This window comes from Schistocerca americana, chromosome X, assembly GCF_021461395.2.
Source record: "Schistocerca americana isolate TAMUIC-IGC-003095 chromosome X, iqSchAmer2.1, whole genome shotgun sequence".
In the NCBI taxonomy this organism is placed as follows: Eukaryota; Metazoa; Arthropoda; class Insecta; order Orthoptera; family Acrididae; genus Schistocerca; species Schistocerca americana.
In genome coordinates, this window is record NC_060130.1 from 653045917 (window position 1) to 653063432 (window position 17516).

Genomic DNA, 17516 nt, shown 5'->3' on the forward strand with positions numbered 1-17516 from the left:
ACTCTTTCTTTGTCATGGGCATTACCTTGCACTTACCATGTGCAGGAGGGATAGTCTGACTTTTAACTATCACCACAAAAAATAAAGTTAGTTAGTTAGTTTGTTTGTTTGAAATCCTAGTAAATACTGAAATCTCTATGCTAAAGTGCTGCAGCATGTTGGGGGGTGGAGGTGGTGGTGGTGGGGGGCGAGGGGGGGGGGGGGGGGGGGATCGCCCACTGATACACTGGAGTACCATGCAGTAATTGGTTTCCAGCAGCAACAAAAATATAGCTGTATTAGACCATTTCAGATGAATTATTTAGTGTCAGTGGGTGAGAGATCTGGAGAGTGTGCTGGCCAGGGCAACAGTCATACTCTCTCTGTATCAATTTATGTCAGCACAACTTGCGCAACACACACCCTTACATTGTCTTGCTGAAAGATACTGTCATGGATATCTCAAAGATAAGGCACAACCTCCAGCCTAAACACGCCAGAAATGCAGCAGCTGTTGTACAAACAATCAGCCATGTGAACAACAGAGCTACGTGACTGTGTGATGCACCCAACACCAATGCATACCATCACACCAGGTGTTGAACCTGCATGATAATAACAAATGCAATATGGCAACATTTGTTCTCCTTAAGAGCCTCCAAACAAAGATATATCGACCGTGATGCTGTACGTAACACTGGATCTAATGTGAAAACATGAAGAAGTGCCACTCCTGCTCATTGTTAGAGCATCTCTCTTGGCTGTTGTGTCAAGGGAAATAACAAAAATGGCCACTGTGTCGACTATCCATGACTCACCGTCACACTGTCCATGTGTATATATTTCCTAATACAAACAAGCCCACTTCCTGATGCATAATCTCAGAAACAAACAATGTTCATCTGTGATTTCTGAATGAGAAAACAACTGCACAATCTCTCCCTACATACAGAATGTAGATGGCATTACTCCCCGCCTAGTTTCTGGGGTTATGCTAAAACGCGTGTCAGTTGCATATTGAAGCACACATCATATTTCATGCCACTTTGATGGCTGTTATATGGCTCCTTCATGGTGTTGCGATTTTAATGGCCACCAGGATTTTTTTTTTAATAACAATTATTATCTTGACCAGCGTCACATACCTGAAAGTTCTTCTTGATGGGCTCTAAGGAACATGATGAAGGAAATCAAAAAATGACTTCTGAATAATGCTCATGACATATAATATTGACTCATGGCAATGACAGGAATTTAGACCACCAGGAAAGAAAAAATATCCTGTAGCAGAAATGGAGAGCTTGATCATATAAGGCCAAGCAGATGGCACACATAATGAGAAATCTATTTTCTTTGAAATGTTCACAATAGTAAGAAACTAGTTGCAGTGTCATAGTATTGCAGAAATGTTTATTGATCTTTAACTATGTACTTATGCTGCAACAAGTTTATTGAAAATCACACAACTCATTGGAAATGCTTGAGTAATTTAAAGCACTCCACCATCAGGTAAAATACAACAAAGAAAGAGTTATTGTGCAGTAGAAGAAGAAATTCAGATCAGTGTTGACTTAAATCCATCCTACTTTGAAGGCAAACACCCCTACCAAACATAACTAATAAGCAGTGGCAAACTAGGGGGAGGGGTGTACAGGGTGGGGTAGGGTGGAGCGAGGAGGAGTTGGGCAGGGGGAGGGGGAGGCAGGGCAGAGGTGGCAGCCCACTGAAGGCCTCTAGTCCTTTGGGGCCTCCAAATTTCGAGGGTCTTGGTATCAGAAGCCCCCTCCAGGACCATAACATTTATCATCAAATCCCAAACAAGGCCAAAACATGCAAATACACTTCTCGGGTTTGCTGATTGTATTGTATAATTCGTGCAATATTTTATCACTGCAATTGCTCAACATCATCAGGTGGTGGTAGCTGATGCTGTCACTGCCGCAAAGTGCAGCTGACAATAGTCGCGAGTCCAAATCTATCATTCCAGGAGCAGGCAATAAGCATGCGCAGGAAGATGCTCGTAGTCGGGAGGAAAGCAGTGCTCCTAGTGCCCCCTGCTGGGAGCCGCAGGAAGGCCATCCGAGTGCATGTGCTATGGGCAATGACTGTGCTGCCAGACGCTTCTGTGGTTAAAGGCTGAATTAAATCTCAGTAGTTCATTGCGTTGCATGATGAATCAGAAGTTCTTGTTTTCCCTGCTTTCCTTTAATGGCAGCCAATGCTGGATTCCAGGCAGTGCTTAGTTGAAAACCTGATTCCCTGTTGATAAGATTGTCCTCCGTACAGATATGTATGGCCTCCTTAACAACACAGTCCCAGAAAGATGACGCTGGGTATAAAATTTCAGTCTTTTCGTAAAACATACAGTGTTTTCTGCCTGGACAATGCTCTGCTACTGCAGATTTATCAGGTTGCCCCAGGCATGTATGACGATGGTGTTCGATGCAATGCTCTTGCACGGTTTGGCATGTCTGCCCAATATAAGATTTTCCACATTGGCATGGGATTTAATATGTTTTCCTAAGGCCAAGGTCATCTTTGACTGAGCACAATAAATTCCTCAATTTTGCTGGTGGCCTTTTGAGAATTCTTTTTTATTCTTCACGACATGCCGCCAAAATAGGGCAGGAACTCTGTTGCAGTGGGTACCTCCGCATCTCCATTTACATCCCTGCTTCGAATTTGCTTAATACGGAATGCATCGCGTATTTGCCTATCGGAATAGCCATTCTGTTGGAATATCATTCTTGGGTGTTGTAGCTTACCAGGTAGACTCTCGGTATCTGAGACTGCATGTGCTCTATACACCAAAGAGCGTAATACGCTACACCGTTACACAGGGTGATGACAACTTGCAGCCTGCAAATATAGCTCCGTATGAGTTGTTTGCTATAGATGCTACGTCCCAGTGTACCGTCAGCTCTTCTTCTGGCTACGATGTCCAGGAATGGTAAAACGCCATCCTTTTCCTCTTCCATTGTGAATTGTATATTGGGATGGAGCGAGTTCAGATGCTGGAGAAACACATGTAATGTCTCTATCCCATGGGGCCACACCACAAAAGTATTGTCTACATACCACCAGAAGCAGGAAGGTTTGAGACATGCCGACTGCAGTGCTTTTTCCTCAAAGTCTTCCTCAAAAAAGGTGGCCACCATGGGAGATGGAGGACTTCCCATGGCAACACCATCCACTTGTTCAAAATAAGTTGAGGTAAGCACATGTTTATATAATGCCACAATGTCTTTCTCAAACTGGCTGCTGATAAGCTCTAACAAGTCCTCCAGAGGTAGTTTTTTGTGGAGTGGCCCCACAGAAGTTTGTTTATAAACAATTATGAAGCAAATAATGACAACACTAACAAATAATCAAAGGTAAATAATGAACCATGTAATTTTAGGAACACGGTTGGCAAGAACAGTTCACTATATATATGTAGCATGTCACAGTCACATAGTAAAAGTGCAGAAATACTGTGCATGGAGTGGTTTCTGTGTTTCTCTGGCAACTGAACTCACTCCATGCCCATATACAATTCACAATGGAAGTGGAAAAGGATGGAATTTTACCATTCCTGGATGTCATAGTCAGAAGAAAATCAGATGGTACAATGGGACCTAACATTTATCGCAAATAAACTCATACAGAGCTATATTTGCAGGCCAGAAGTTGTCATCACCCTGTGCAACATGGTAGTGTCTTACGCTCTCTGCACATGTGATCTCAGATGCTGAGAGTCTACCTGGTGAACTACAACACCTAAGAACGGTATACGAGGCTGAGTCAAATGAAAACCTTAAATATTTTTTAAAATATTATGTATTGTGCAGAAGTGGTACACAGCTGTATCACTTTTCAACACAATCTCCCCCACACTCAATGCAAGTCCTCCAGTGCTTACAAAGTGCATACATTCCTTTAGAAAAAAATTCTTTTGGTAGTCCGCGCAACCACTCATGCACCGCGTGGCATACCTCTTCAACAGAACGGAACTTCTTTCCTCCCATTGCGTCTTTGAGTGGTACAAACATATGGAAATCACTTGGGGCAGGGTCTGTTGAGTGTGGTGGATGAGGAAGACACTCAAAATGCAGGTCTGTGATTGTTGCAACTGTTGTACAGGCAGTGTGGGGCCTTGCACTGTCATGTTGCAAAAGGACACCTGCTGACAGCAATCCATGTCGCTTTGATTTGATTGCAGGCCACCACAGATGATTTTTTAGATCTGTGTATGATGCACTGGTAACAGTGGTCCCTCTAGGCATGTAATGCTCCAAAATGATGCCTTTTTCGTCCCAAAAGAGAGTCAGCATAACCTTCTCTGCTGATGGTTCTGTTCGAAACTTCTTTGGTTTTGGTGATGAGGAATGACGCCATTCCTTGCTCGCTCTCTTCGTTTCCAGTTGGTGGAAGTGAACCCAGGTTCTGCCCCCAGTAATGATTCTTGCAAGGAAGCCATCATCTTCTCCTTCAAAGTGCCGAAGAAGTTCTTCACAAGCATCAACACATCGTTCTCTCATTTCATGAGTCAGCTGCTGGCTCCCATCTTGCAGACATTTTGTGAAACTGGAGCACGTCATGCACAATGTGATGTGCTGACCCATTACTGATCTGTAAACATGCTGCAATTTCATTCAGTTTCACTTGGCAGTTTTCCTTCACTATGGCTTCAACTGCTGCAATGGACGAGAAGGACCTTCCACTGAAGTCACACCATCTGCGAACTTCCTACTACATTGGTGGACTTGCTGCTGTGACAAACATACATCACTGTAATGAGCCTTCATTCATTGATGTGATGAATTTCAATAGGTTTCACACCTTCACTACGCAAAAACCGAATAACAGAACGCTGTTCTTCCCTGGTGCAAGTCGCAAGTGGGGTGGCCATCTTTATACTGATACTGTGACAGTACGTGTGCATCTGCACTATGCTGTCACCTACAGGCCATTCTGCACACTGTTTATAGCACGCTTACCAACTTACAGGATAACAGCGCAAATTTTGATTTGTTATTACAAATTTAAGGTTTTCATTTGACTCACCCTCGTGCCAACCGAATGGCTATTCTGATAGGCAAATATGCCATGCATTCCGTTCTAAGCAAATTCGAAGCAGAGATGTAAATGGAGATGCGGAGGCACCCACTGCAAAAGTGTTCTTGCCCGATTTTGGCAACATGTCTTCAAGAACAGAAAGAATCCTCAAAAGGCATGACATTATGTGGGTTTTTCGGACACCAGCAAAGTTGAGAAATTTATTGTGCGCAGTCAAAGACAAACTTGACCTTAGGAAATGATGTGTGTATGAAATCCCGTGCCAATGTGGAAAATCTTATATTGGGCAGACATGCCAAACCATGCAAGAATGTTGTGTTGAATATCATTATCATATATGCCTGGGGCAACCTGATATATTTGCAGTAACAGAGGATTGTCTGGACATGGGACACTGTATGTTTTACGAAAAGACTGAAATTTTACCCCTGGCGACATCTGTCTGGGACTGTGTTGTTAAGGAGGCCATACATATCCATTCGACAGACAATCTTATCAACAGGGATCCAGGTTTTCAACTGCCGTTAAATGAAAACACGGAAAACAAGAACTTCTGATTCATCACGCGACACAACACACTACTGAGATTTAATTCAGCCTTTAACCTTAGAAGCGTCTGGCAACGCAGTCATTGCCCACAGCACACATGCTCGGATGGCCTTTCTGTTCCTCCCAGCAGGCAGCACTTTGAGTGCCCCATTCCTTCAACTATGAGCGTCTTACCGCGCATGCGTGTTGCGTGCTCCCAGCACGATAAATTTCGACGACGATGTGTGATTATCATCAGTTGCACCTTGCAGCAGTGAGAGCAGCAGCTACCACCACCTGATGATATTGAGCAGTTGCATTGTTGAAATATTGTGCGAGTTACACAATACGACACAGTGGCAAATCTGAGAAGCGTATTTGCAACAAGCAAGGCATTAAAAGTCACAACAAGGCCAAAATATGTTCAATAAATAAGAGGCAGTTAGGTGTAGGAGGCCCCATATATATGCAAAATATAAACTTAGGTACCTATCTACCCATTATAAGGCCAGAGCATTTGTCAGTGTCAGTGTTCAGAATTGTTAGAACTTTTGTAAAACATTCCATGGAAGTTAAAAACTGTAGAATGATAATCAGTTGTTTGCTAAACAAAATTATTCTACATGAAACACTCTAGTTGTAGCACTGGAGAATCTGGTGGAAATTTATGATGAGTTTGAGAAGGAGCAGGTGCTGCAAGAAATAAAAAGGCATCGTAGGTATCTACATGCAATGAATATGAGTGTAGATGATGTTGCTAGGTGGACAGCCCAGGATATCCTTTAGTTTATAATTAAATGGGACTTCAGTGAATCATTACTCTGTACACCACTTACAAATCCAAAATTCTTGAAAATTTGTGTCTCAGTCACATTTTGCAAAAGTTTCTCTTAACTGAAACTAATAAAAAATTATCTTTGCTCTACAATGAATCTGGAACGACTACGCAATCTGTCCATTTTATCAACTGAAAAAAAAAGTTTCAAATTAAATAAATTTCAGGCATTATTGTGAATTTCAGTAAAAATAAAGGCACCAAAACATCTACTATAATAATATCAATAATAATTACTATCTTGTCCCAAGATCAGGAAAGTAACTCATATTATAATTGTACAAGCCTTGCTTCCAGACAAATAAGATCAAAGGTACTTTGCTTATTCTATTCTTTATTATTTCTTTGCTTTCTACCTGATGGTGGTTATGCTAAATGCTGATTTGTATTCTAAGTTTCTCACCAATAACTTTAAATATGTATATTACAATTACTAGAATGTAGAGTACAAAGATAATAAATAGTTTCTTTTTTCCTCGACCATTACATCTATATAATCATTTTTTACAAAATTTACACTACAGAAAGATCAAGTTCTAAGCAGATCAAGGGTCTCATTTAGTTTTGTTGCCCTGGACCTCAGACAGGTTTAGTCTGCCTCTGATGGTAAATACATAGATTTGCAGCATTGGTCTTGTGTATTTTGTCAGACATCTTACATGACACTTCTGGCAGAACATAACATATTTCTAGTAAACTGCTTACCCACTGTCACTGAGTTGATCAACTTTCATGAAACCTGTCACAGTATCAGGGCACAGCTCAGGGTCATAAAACAGTTGCATTCTTAATTGCATACTTATATACCACAACAAATAATTCTTTAGTAAAACACTTATTTGGTGCTGAGGTAGTATCAGCTTTGCATTTTAACCATTATTTTTGTAGTGGGGATTGCATCTCTCTCAGATATGAATATGGGCAAGAAGTTTGTTTATAAACAATTATGAAGCAAATAATGACAACACTGACAAATAATCAAAGGTAAATAATGAAGCATGTAATTTTAGGAACACGGTTGGCAAGAACAGTTCACTATATATATGTAGCATGTCACAGTCACATAATAAAAGTGCAGAAATACTACGCATGGAATGGTAGCATCTGTCCAAATGAACAAACTTATTTCTTTTGAACAACTGGTATGTACAGGATATAAAGTTGAAATGAATATCAATCAATACTGCTTATTTCAGAATTCCATATTACTGCACCTGCATGTAAAACATCTTGTAGTGCTGTACAAGCCCATTTGTCAGATCTGGTGGTTGCCATTGAACAAGAAGACTTGTAGGACTCGTTGCAATCACTGTTAGGCCCCTGGGAGGTCCTGGTACATGCACTTCAGCTTGAGTTTTCACTCTTAAAATATCTGAACTTGCACCAGGTCCATGCTCATTATATGCCACAACACGGAAATGGTATAATTTATCTGGCATCAGTCCAGGTATGTTGACTTCCTCAAGTCGTGATCGTGTTGTATTCATTATGCGTTCCCTGAAATTAAACTGTTTGTTGTATAACAATGTGACAGATAAATATTAATATGTTCACTGAAGAAATCTAAAACTTCTAACTGTACTTATGTTCACAATTTGAAATATGAATAATGGTAAAAGGCTCTCTAATAATGGTGCTGTGTCACAAATCCGGCTGAACATATAAAAATGATTTTTTCCTTGTTATGTGCTGCAATGTTGCATTTAAACAGGAATGCTCAACAGCCTAAGATAATGAACACAGTATCATAAAATGGAATTTTATTACAACATGTGTTTAATCTGCCATAATACTTCAAATCTTGTTTTGCTCCAATGGTCAATTTTATCTTAATACTAGCTGAGTATGCAGGATTGCCCAGGTATGTATTTATTCTATTTCTATTAGCCCATCTTGCTATTCTATGAAGCCTTGAATATGAAACATTAACAGTAGAGTAACTGATTTTGTCCATTCGATGTTTTCAATTCAGATTGCTCCCTGGACTGTTTGTGCATGCTTACTATGATTTTGTAGCACTCTGGACTTTTTGGCTAGCCATTCAGTTTGCAAACTCCACCACCGATTGACCTGTATGTTGCATCAGTCTCTGCGCTGCCGCCATTGTAACTGATCATATACTGTGTTCTATCTGTGCAGAGTATGATAGAAAACAAAAATAGGCACAATAAATTCAGCAACTGAGCTTTTTTAGTACTAGTAGTGTAATGTTCAATCAATGTCGATATAATTGCAAGCAAAACAATATTGATAGCAAGAGATACTATCGCCATTGATGATAAATAGTCATTTACTCTATATGAAAGAATCACAAGTCCTCACATCAATCTTAATATAAGGCAGATTAGCCAAATAAAACTCTGGGATAACAAGTTATTTTAAGAACAGATGCATCTAGCTCAGCATAGGAGCATTCTGTCATGCAAGATCAATGATGTTTTGCATCAGACACACTAATGATAATGCAACAAAATTATTTGTGGAATCAAAAGTAAGAAACAGAAACATTTATGCAAAAAAACCTGTAAATGGTGTTAGATCAGGAGCCATTAATAGCTTTCTTTGGCCACAAAATCCAGTTACCAGAAAAGAAGATTCACTTCAAGTGGCTCATTTTCTTAGCAGATACCATTAACAAATGCTTCATAAGCCAATGTGCTAATAAAGATGCCTTTATGTGGCTTTCTTTAGGTTCAGACACAGGTTTCAACAGGCACGAAGTGGCTTGTTTCCAGATACACTCCTGGAAATGGAAAAAAGAACACATTGACACCGGTGTGTCAGACCCACCATACTTGCTCCGGACACTGCGAGAGGGCTGTACAAGCAATGATCACACGCACGGCACAGCGGACACACCAGGAACCGCGGTGTTGGCCGTCGAATGGCGCTGGCTGCGCAGCATTTGTGCACCGCCGCCGTCAGTGTCAGCCAGTTTGCCGTGGCATACGGAGCTCCATCGCAGTCTTTAACACTGGTAGCATGCCGCGACAGCGTGTACGTGAACCGTATGTGCAGTTGACGGACTTTGAGCGAGGGCGTATAGTGGGAATGCGGGAGGCCGGGTGGACGTACCGCCGAATTGCTCAACACGTGGGGCGTGAGGTCTCCACAGTACATCGATGTTGTCGCCAGTGGTCGGCGGAAGGTGCACATGCCCGTCGACCTGGGACCGGACCGCAGCGACGCACGGATGCACGCCAAGACCGTAGGATCCTACGCAGTGCCGTAGGGGACCGCACCGCCACTTCCCAGCAAATTAGGGACACTGTTGCTCCTGGGGTCTCGGCGAGGACCATTCACAACCGTCTCCATGAAGCTGGGCTACGGTCCCGCACACCGTTAGGCCGTCTTCCGCTCACGCCCCAACATCGTGCAGCCCGCCTCCAGTGGTGTCGCGACAGGCGTGAATGGAGGGACGAATGGAGACGTGTCGTCTTCAGCGATGAGAGTCGCTTCTGCCTTGGTGCCAATGATGGTCGTATGCGTGTTTGGCGCCGTGCAGGTGAGCGCCACAATCAGGACTGCATACGACCGAGGCACACAGGGCCAACACCCGGCATCATGGTGTGGGGAGCGATCTCCTACACTGGCCGTACACCACTGGTGATCGTCGAGGGGACACTGAATAGTGCACGGTACATCCAAACCGTCATCGAACCCATCGTTCTACCATTCCTAGACCGGCAAGGGAACTTGCTGTTCCAACAGGACAATGCACGTCCGCATGTATCCCGTGCCACCCAACGTGCTCTAGAAGGTGTAAGTCAACTACCCTGGCCAGCAAGATCTCCGGATCTGTCCCCCATTGAGCATGTTTGGGACTGGATGAAGCGTCGTCTCACGCGGTCTGCACGTCCAGCACGAATGCTGGTCCAACTGAGGCGCCAGGTGGAAATGGCATGGCAAGCCGTTCCACAGGACTACATCCAGCATCTCTACGATCGTCTCCATGGGAGAATAGCAGCCTGCATTGCTGCGAAAGGTGCATATACACTGTACTAGTGCCGACATTGTGCATGCTCTGTTGCCTGTGTCTATGTGCCTGTGGTTCTGTCAGTGTGATCATGTGATGTATCTGACCCCAGGAATGTGTCAATAAAGTTTCCCCTTCCTGGGACAATGAATTCACGGTGTTCTTATTTCAATTTCCAGGAGTGTAGATAAGGAATTTTTATAATCAGTTAGTAATTTCCGTTAACTGCATCCCTTATTGGCAAAGTTTCGGACTGTATACTCCAGCATGTGGCATGTTATATTCCACATTGATATGCCATATCTCTTTATAATGACAATGGTCAGTTCGAACAGAACCCTGACAACATCTAAATTTCAATTTTGTCAGCATTTACTGGGACTCATTGTGATCGATGCATCAAATTAATTTCTTTATGTGGAGACCTTGTTGTCCACTACGGCTGAGACCACAACAACTGCCACAATGGAGATTTTTGTGATAAAGACTTACACCTCACTACTGTTTTTGTTAATGACCATCAGTTTACAGCCCAATATCTCGAAGATTTTTGTGGACAAAATGGCATGATCTATTAGTGTCTCCTAACAAAGATGCCTTTCTGTGGCTTTCTTTAGGTTCAGACACTGGTTGCAACATGCACGAAGTAGCTTGTTTCCAGATAGATAAGGAATTTTTGTAATCAATCAGTAATTTCCATTAACTACATCCCTTATTGCCACAGTTTGGACTGCATTCTCCAGCATGTGGCATGTTACATTCCACATTGACATGCATGTTTGACTACTAGCTAAGATTTTGTATGGTACCTTGGTTCCGGATAAGCCGCTTTCTTTGTCAACGTCACTTTGTATTAACATAACGCTGCAATGCGTGTTTGACATTATCATTGTCGGTGTTGGTGTCGCAGTGTTCCTCTGTATAAGTCTTTGAAGGCAGTAAACATTGACCTTAGTGGGCAGTTCAATAAGCAGCAGTTTATTGAAGGTCCATGTGTCTTCCGTGGACTGCTAATGCAATTTACCTGTGATGTCTCAGCTGTGTTTGGAGGTAGTACTTGGTTGACCTTGGCTGTTGTATGGGGCAGTTATGTGGATTGTGGTAGCCTTGAAGCTTTTCCTGATGCAAACATTCTGGTTTGGAAGACTTGGAGTATAACCGAGAGTACAGAACTACTAGCTAAGATTCTGTGTGGTACCTTGGTCCCAGATAATAACCCTAAATTTAGTGATAAGACAGTGAATCATGTACTCCTCTACAGGGCAGACAAAAAAGGGTACCGGTAGTGAAAGACAGCCACAAAGTAACACTGACTCTGTTTCTAAATTATGAAGATCCACAACAGTTGGTGAAAAAAAGTGTGATATAGATCCTACATGGACAATAGCACCATCCACTACAGCATTCCTGTGGCACTGGCTATAAGAGCCTATCCAGTGCCAGTCACACAGATATGGCTTGGCCACTTATCTTTGAGCATTTACACATAATCATTAACTTGGATGAACCCAAGCTACAGTATCCTACAACTATGCCACTATTATTTAATGGCCATCAGTTTCGTTTAACCCAAGCTACAGTATCCTACAACTGTGGCATTATTATTTAATGGCCATACAGGGTAGGTGCTTGCATATGCGGCTTCCTATGTGCAGCCAATAGCTGCTGCTGCTGCAAGCACCCCGTAAGTTATGGTCATTTCCAGCACTCACTAGTATGGCTTCAGGCTGATGTGCACAGTAGCACTCCACTGTCACCCTTCCTATGGGCCAATGGAAGTTGACTACATGCCACCACCAGCACCATGCTGCTGACTACTGAGAATACCAAAATGGAGCCTGCACTGAATTGTCATAAATTCCTCCCCTCCTCAACAAAGCCGGCCGGAGTGGCCGAGCGGTTAAAGGCGCTACAGTCTGGAACCGCACGACCACTACGGTCGTAGGTTCGAATCCTGCCTCGGGCATGGATGTGTGTGATGTCCTTAGGTTAGTTAGGTTTAAGTAGTTCTAAGTTCTAGGGGGCTTATGACCACAGCAGTTGAGTCCCATAGTGCTCAGAGCCATTTGAACCATTTCCTCAACAAATCAGGGAATGACTGAGGGAGGTAGTGTTTCCAAAACTACTGATAACATGTCAGTTGTTATAGCCATGATCTACTCAACACGAATGTAATTTCTGTGGCAGCATGCCTCCAGAGTGCCCAATGACACAAATCCACACAGTTACCCTGAGTCACCACGAGGACTCGTTATTATGTGACCAATGAAGCTCAAGAGACAGTTCAGTATATTACTCAGTTATTCTGCTACTGCCAAAATTATCTGTAATTTTGCACACCGACTTAGGCTGCACTGTAGATTGTGATATCATCAACACTATTACGATTATAGATTTGCAAGCCTTCTTCTATAAAGCGTAACTAGTGCTACGACAGCCTAGCTTTGATGCAAGAAACCCAACCCAGCTCTTATGCAAGAAACCCATGACTACAGATTTGGCTCTCTTCCTCTCAGCAACTGTGCCCACTGGTGTGATAGCATACAGCCTTTGCTACATGTCCATAACTTTCATTTGTACTACAACAGCTCCTATCCAATTGCATCGATCCTCTTCTGCAACACACCTAGAACATTCAATGCACAACAGCAAGTATGCAGTGCAAAGTCACAGACTCAGTCTTCTGAGTATTCTCATATTGTACTACAAATTAATTGCTGAACAATCATGTGAACTCAGTACTATGACAGCCAATCTGGGAACACAATTAAATGAAGATTCGATTTTCCACCTGCTGATCATTGCAAGTATTTGAAAAGGACACTCACCTCTGATCTCAATGCAATCCTATTCATAAAACTTATGACAAGGGTTTATTGTTTACCAATTTTGACACAAATCTTAGTGCTCTTAACTCCTGTGACTCTGAAATAATAGGTTACAGTCTATACATTTCACAAGAAATTAGATGTTTGGGATACCCAGTATTACTTTCACTAAAGAACAGTCACATTACTCTGTGCATTTTGCTGGGATGTTACAATGTACACTGTCCACATCACAATGCATTTCTATCTTTTGCTTTTAAATATCTATTGTAGTATGTCCACTGGATGGGGATTAGAACACATTGCACTACTTCACGAGTTGCCAAATCTTACAAAGCAATTAGAAAAAGCATCTCCCACATCAAAATGGACACAACTAACCTTCTAAGATAACAACAGAAACATTCTTGAACAATATAGGACAAAACTGAATGATTTTGCAATAGGAGATTCCTTCATCTGACAAGAGAGATTGAAGTATTGGGGAAAGTAAGGCTAGTCAGGAATTAAATTAGACAAGGAAGTCCAAAATCACCACAGGGGAATGATGGCACACAGTCCTGAGTGCTTCCACCTGCTTGATCAAGAAAAAACCTGTGCAGGAATACATCATCACTTTATAAACAGGTGTTCTGCCTGCACGTGGTCCTTAATACATCTCAGTCTAGTTATTAATTAGGAGCAGTAAGTGGCATAACTGATACACTCAAGACACATTTCCCACAGATTCTGAGGCCACGACTGTGCTTAACGGGGAGTAGCATCTCCTTTATCTTTTTAGGAGATCGGAAAATAGGTCTTACACCTTCTCTTCCCAGGACTCAGCCAATTTTGCTCGATGTAGTGCTGCAAAAAGGAAGGAATACAACTGGTGGCTCATCACATGAATGTTCAACATTTTCACATTTCTTTTTCTTGGAGAACACTCAATTCACATCATATGAACCATAGCCATTCTTTCAGAACATGTACTTCAGATGATTAATTTCAGAATCCAAGTAGTCCTCATCAGAGACAGTTTTTGCTAAGTGTACCAACATATTTAAAACTGGTCTCTTCTGGACCAAATGACGAAAACTCTGGGCATTAAGATATAAATCAGTGTACATCAGCTTGTGGTGCACTGAGTGGCTGAGATTTCCATTCGACTTTCATTGTACCAAAATATCTAAAATGGGCAGCCTTCCTTCTTTCTCTATCTCAACAGTGAACTTGATGTTTGAGTGCTCACTGTTCATGTGCTTAAGAAGCGCTCAAGAGCTTCTATACTGTGTGGCCAAGCCACAAATGTGTCATTCAACAATAAAACAAAGATGGACAAAGAGGAGCTAAATTTTGCCCATGTTCCTCAAAATGTTCCATAAAATAGTTGACTAGTGCTGGATACGATGGACAACCCATGGCCTTTCCATTTGTCATTTCATAAAATTTGCTGGCTCACAACAAGTAGGTGGTCATCATAACATGTCAGAAAAACTTTATCATTTCAGGAGGAAAATGCTCTGCCAACAGTTTCAACGCATCCCCCACAGCAACTTTTGCAAACAGTGAGACCACATGCACGCTGACTGAAATATCATTTGGACCAACGCTTATCTATTTAATTTTGTCAATGGGAGCTTTCGATGTGATGTTCGCAGCGGTCAGCCACCAGAGTCATTAACTTAGTTATATATTTGGCTAGCCTATAGGTTGGAGAATCAATAGCACTAACAACTGGTCTCAATAGAACACCTTCTTCATGGACTTTAGGTAATCTGTACAAAAGAAGATGCCTCAGAATCCCTGGGATTTATAACATCACTTGTGAGTGTGGAAGCAATTACATCAGTCAGCCCATCTGTACTGTTTTGACTGCTGTGCAGAATATCAATAGCATATTAAAAATCAAGAACTGGATAAATCTGCAGTTGCTGAGCAGAGTCTCATAAACAAACACAAAATACTGTTTGTTGAAACAAAAGTTTTGTCCCAGGCTCCTATATATAGGGATTCTGTAATTAAAGAGGCTCTAGACACAAGAATGTGTGAGAGGAACTTTAACAGTGGCAGTGGATATAATCTTAGCAGTGCATGGAAGCAAGCTCTCAATGCAAAGAAGAGACAGAGATATTCATCACAATGTTTTTGCTACTACGGGAGTGGTGGCACCCCCAGTACAGACACTGACATCATTTGCAACAGCATTGTGTAGTTACTGACCAATCAGAAACCAGCTAAGGGCTATATAATGCCACCACAGCAGCAGTTTAGACAACCAGTGGCACCTGACGAAGTCAATGGGGGTAATCATGAAAAGCTTGAGGTTTTACCCTGAACTAACATGGAAAGAAGTCCAAGAATGTGTTATATTTGGCACCACACAAGACTTTGTTCTCATAAAACTGAAAATACTCACTAATTCTCAGTAATTAGCAAACAGATTCTAATAATTTAAAGGATCATGTCACTCCACTGTCAGTTTTTTTTAAGTATTTACACATTCATATATGCTTTACTTCATCAGTTCCAATAATCTTTTCCTTTTCTTATTCCTGGTCTTATTCTGTCTCTTGATGGTATTGGCATATTGTTCTGAATTTGACTTTATTAGTTGTAGACGGTGGCCAGATGCCCTTCCTGTCAAAACTCCTTCACCCCCTCCTGGGGATGAGATTTGTGTACCCCATTTATCAGTATCTAGTGTTGACCCATGTGAAATTCTGAGAATATTTTCAAATTGTGTAGATGAAGCAGCACATAGGTACCAGCTTGGTATTCACCTAGTCAGATGTAGGAAATCCCCTAAAAACACATCCACGCTGGACAGCACACCAACCCTTGCCATTAATTTGCCAGGTAGATTCGATCCGGGACTGACACTCCTCCCTGAATCCCTAAAGGGGCATGCTAATGTGCAGTTATCTGGGAAGATTCATCAGTTCAAACAAACACTTTTTTCATGATATAATAATTCTTATTGTCAGATACAATCATATTTTTACCAATTTCAACTATTACACGCACATTAACTGAAGTGTTCAATGCTGCTCTGCCGGCTGACAACCAAACTGTCACCTTTTAACCTAACCTAGACTTGTGCTATGCAACACATCAGTTTGTCATCAAATATAAGATTTTGTATTCCCAATCGCTGACTTTGCCAAATCACTACCAAACTTTCATCTTTGAGCCTAACCTAAACTTTGTGCTGTGCTAAAGATCAGTACATCATCACAACCTACATTTCAAAAATTAGTATGGATGCAGAAGAAATAGTATCAGTGTTCTGTTTTCTTTCCATTTGCACATGTATGCATCACATGCCACATCATCATTATGTTATAGGACAAAACCAACAACCTGTTTTGGTAGGTTCTGCTGCTCCTCACAAGCAGTCAGATCTATGTGCTGCACAGAAGAACCATGTATTGTCACTATTATAATGCAAATTATCACCTATTCAAATTGACCAAGTATATGCATGTATTGAAGTTTTAAGACAATTACATAAATCATGTTCTTCTATTTCATTTTATTTTTTTAATTAAATAGATAATTAATTATTACACATGTAACAACATAGCTACATTTCAGACTACCGTTAGAAAAGTATTAAACATGAAGTCTTTTGCAAATCTGTACATCAAAAATTTAGTTAATTACTCACCTTTGTGATCCCTCACGCCGATAATAAACTGAGTATGCAAGAATTTCACCCCGAGCATTTGCAGGAGGTTTCCAGCTCAATGTAACAAATCGCGTGGAAACAATGACTGCTTCAAGGAATTGTGGAGCTGATGGAACATCTTGCACTGGTGCCCTTTCTTCATCTATGGGAGGGGCTGCTGAATGTGGGGATTGGGTGAAATTTGTTAGTACAACGTCAGAATGAGACAGAGAGTTGTCATGGAAATCCACTGTTAACATGCAAAACAATTGCAATAAACAGGAAAAAGGGTTGGATATGATGGTTACAAGTTTAACAGATAATTGATGGAAGAATTTGAGTTAATCGAAAAAAAGTTATTTTAAAGTTAGTAAGGAAAATGAAATTGATACAAAACAATTAAAAGTATGAAGTTTTTGTACAGGAAAGGAGAGTTAGTGAGGAAAATGCCCATGAAGATGGAAAGCAAAGAATGCAGGAAGGAGGGGAAACAAAAAGAAAAAAAATTAATCATTTGTTTATAGTTTCACGTAAAAATAAGTGTTTAAAATAAATCAGCAATATAGATTTTTAATATTATTTACATTTATATAATTTGTTATATAAGGAAAATATACAATACAATACAAATGAATAATGGTTTGGAAAGTAGGAAATAAGTCA

The 17516-nt window shown here is 41.3% G+C and overlaps 1 protein-coding gene across 1 annotated transcript in view; it reads right to left on the reverse strand.

The window, feature by feature from the left end:
* The window catches only part of LOC124554758 (neogenin), a 247122-nt gene that overhangs the window by 140028 nt on the left and 89578 nt on the right, over window positions 1-17516 (reverse strand). Inside the window, exons 9-10 of the mRNA XM_047128409.1 lie at window positions 16854-17103; window positions 7615-7897 (exon numbers count right to left, since the gene is read on the reverse strand). Of these exons, the coding sequence (XP_046984365.1) occupies window positions 7615-7897; window positions 16854-17103 (533 nt within the window). The remainder of the gene's footprint in view (window positions 1-7614; window positions 7898-16853; window positions 17104-17516) is intronic.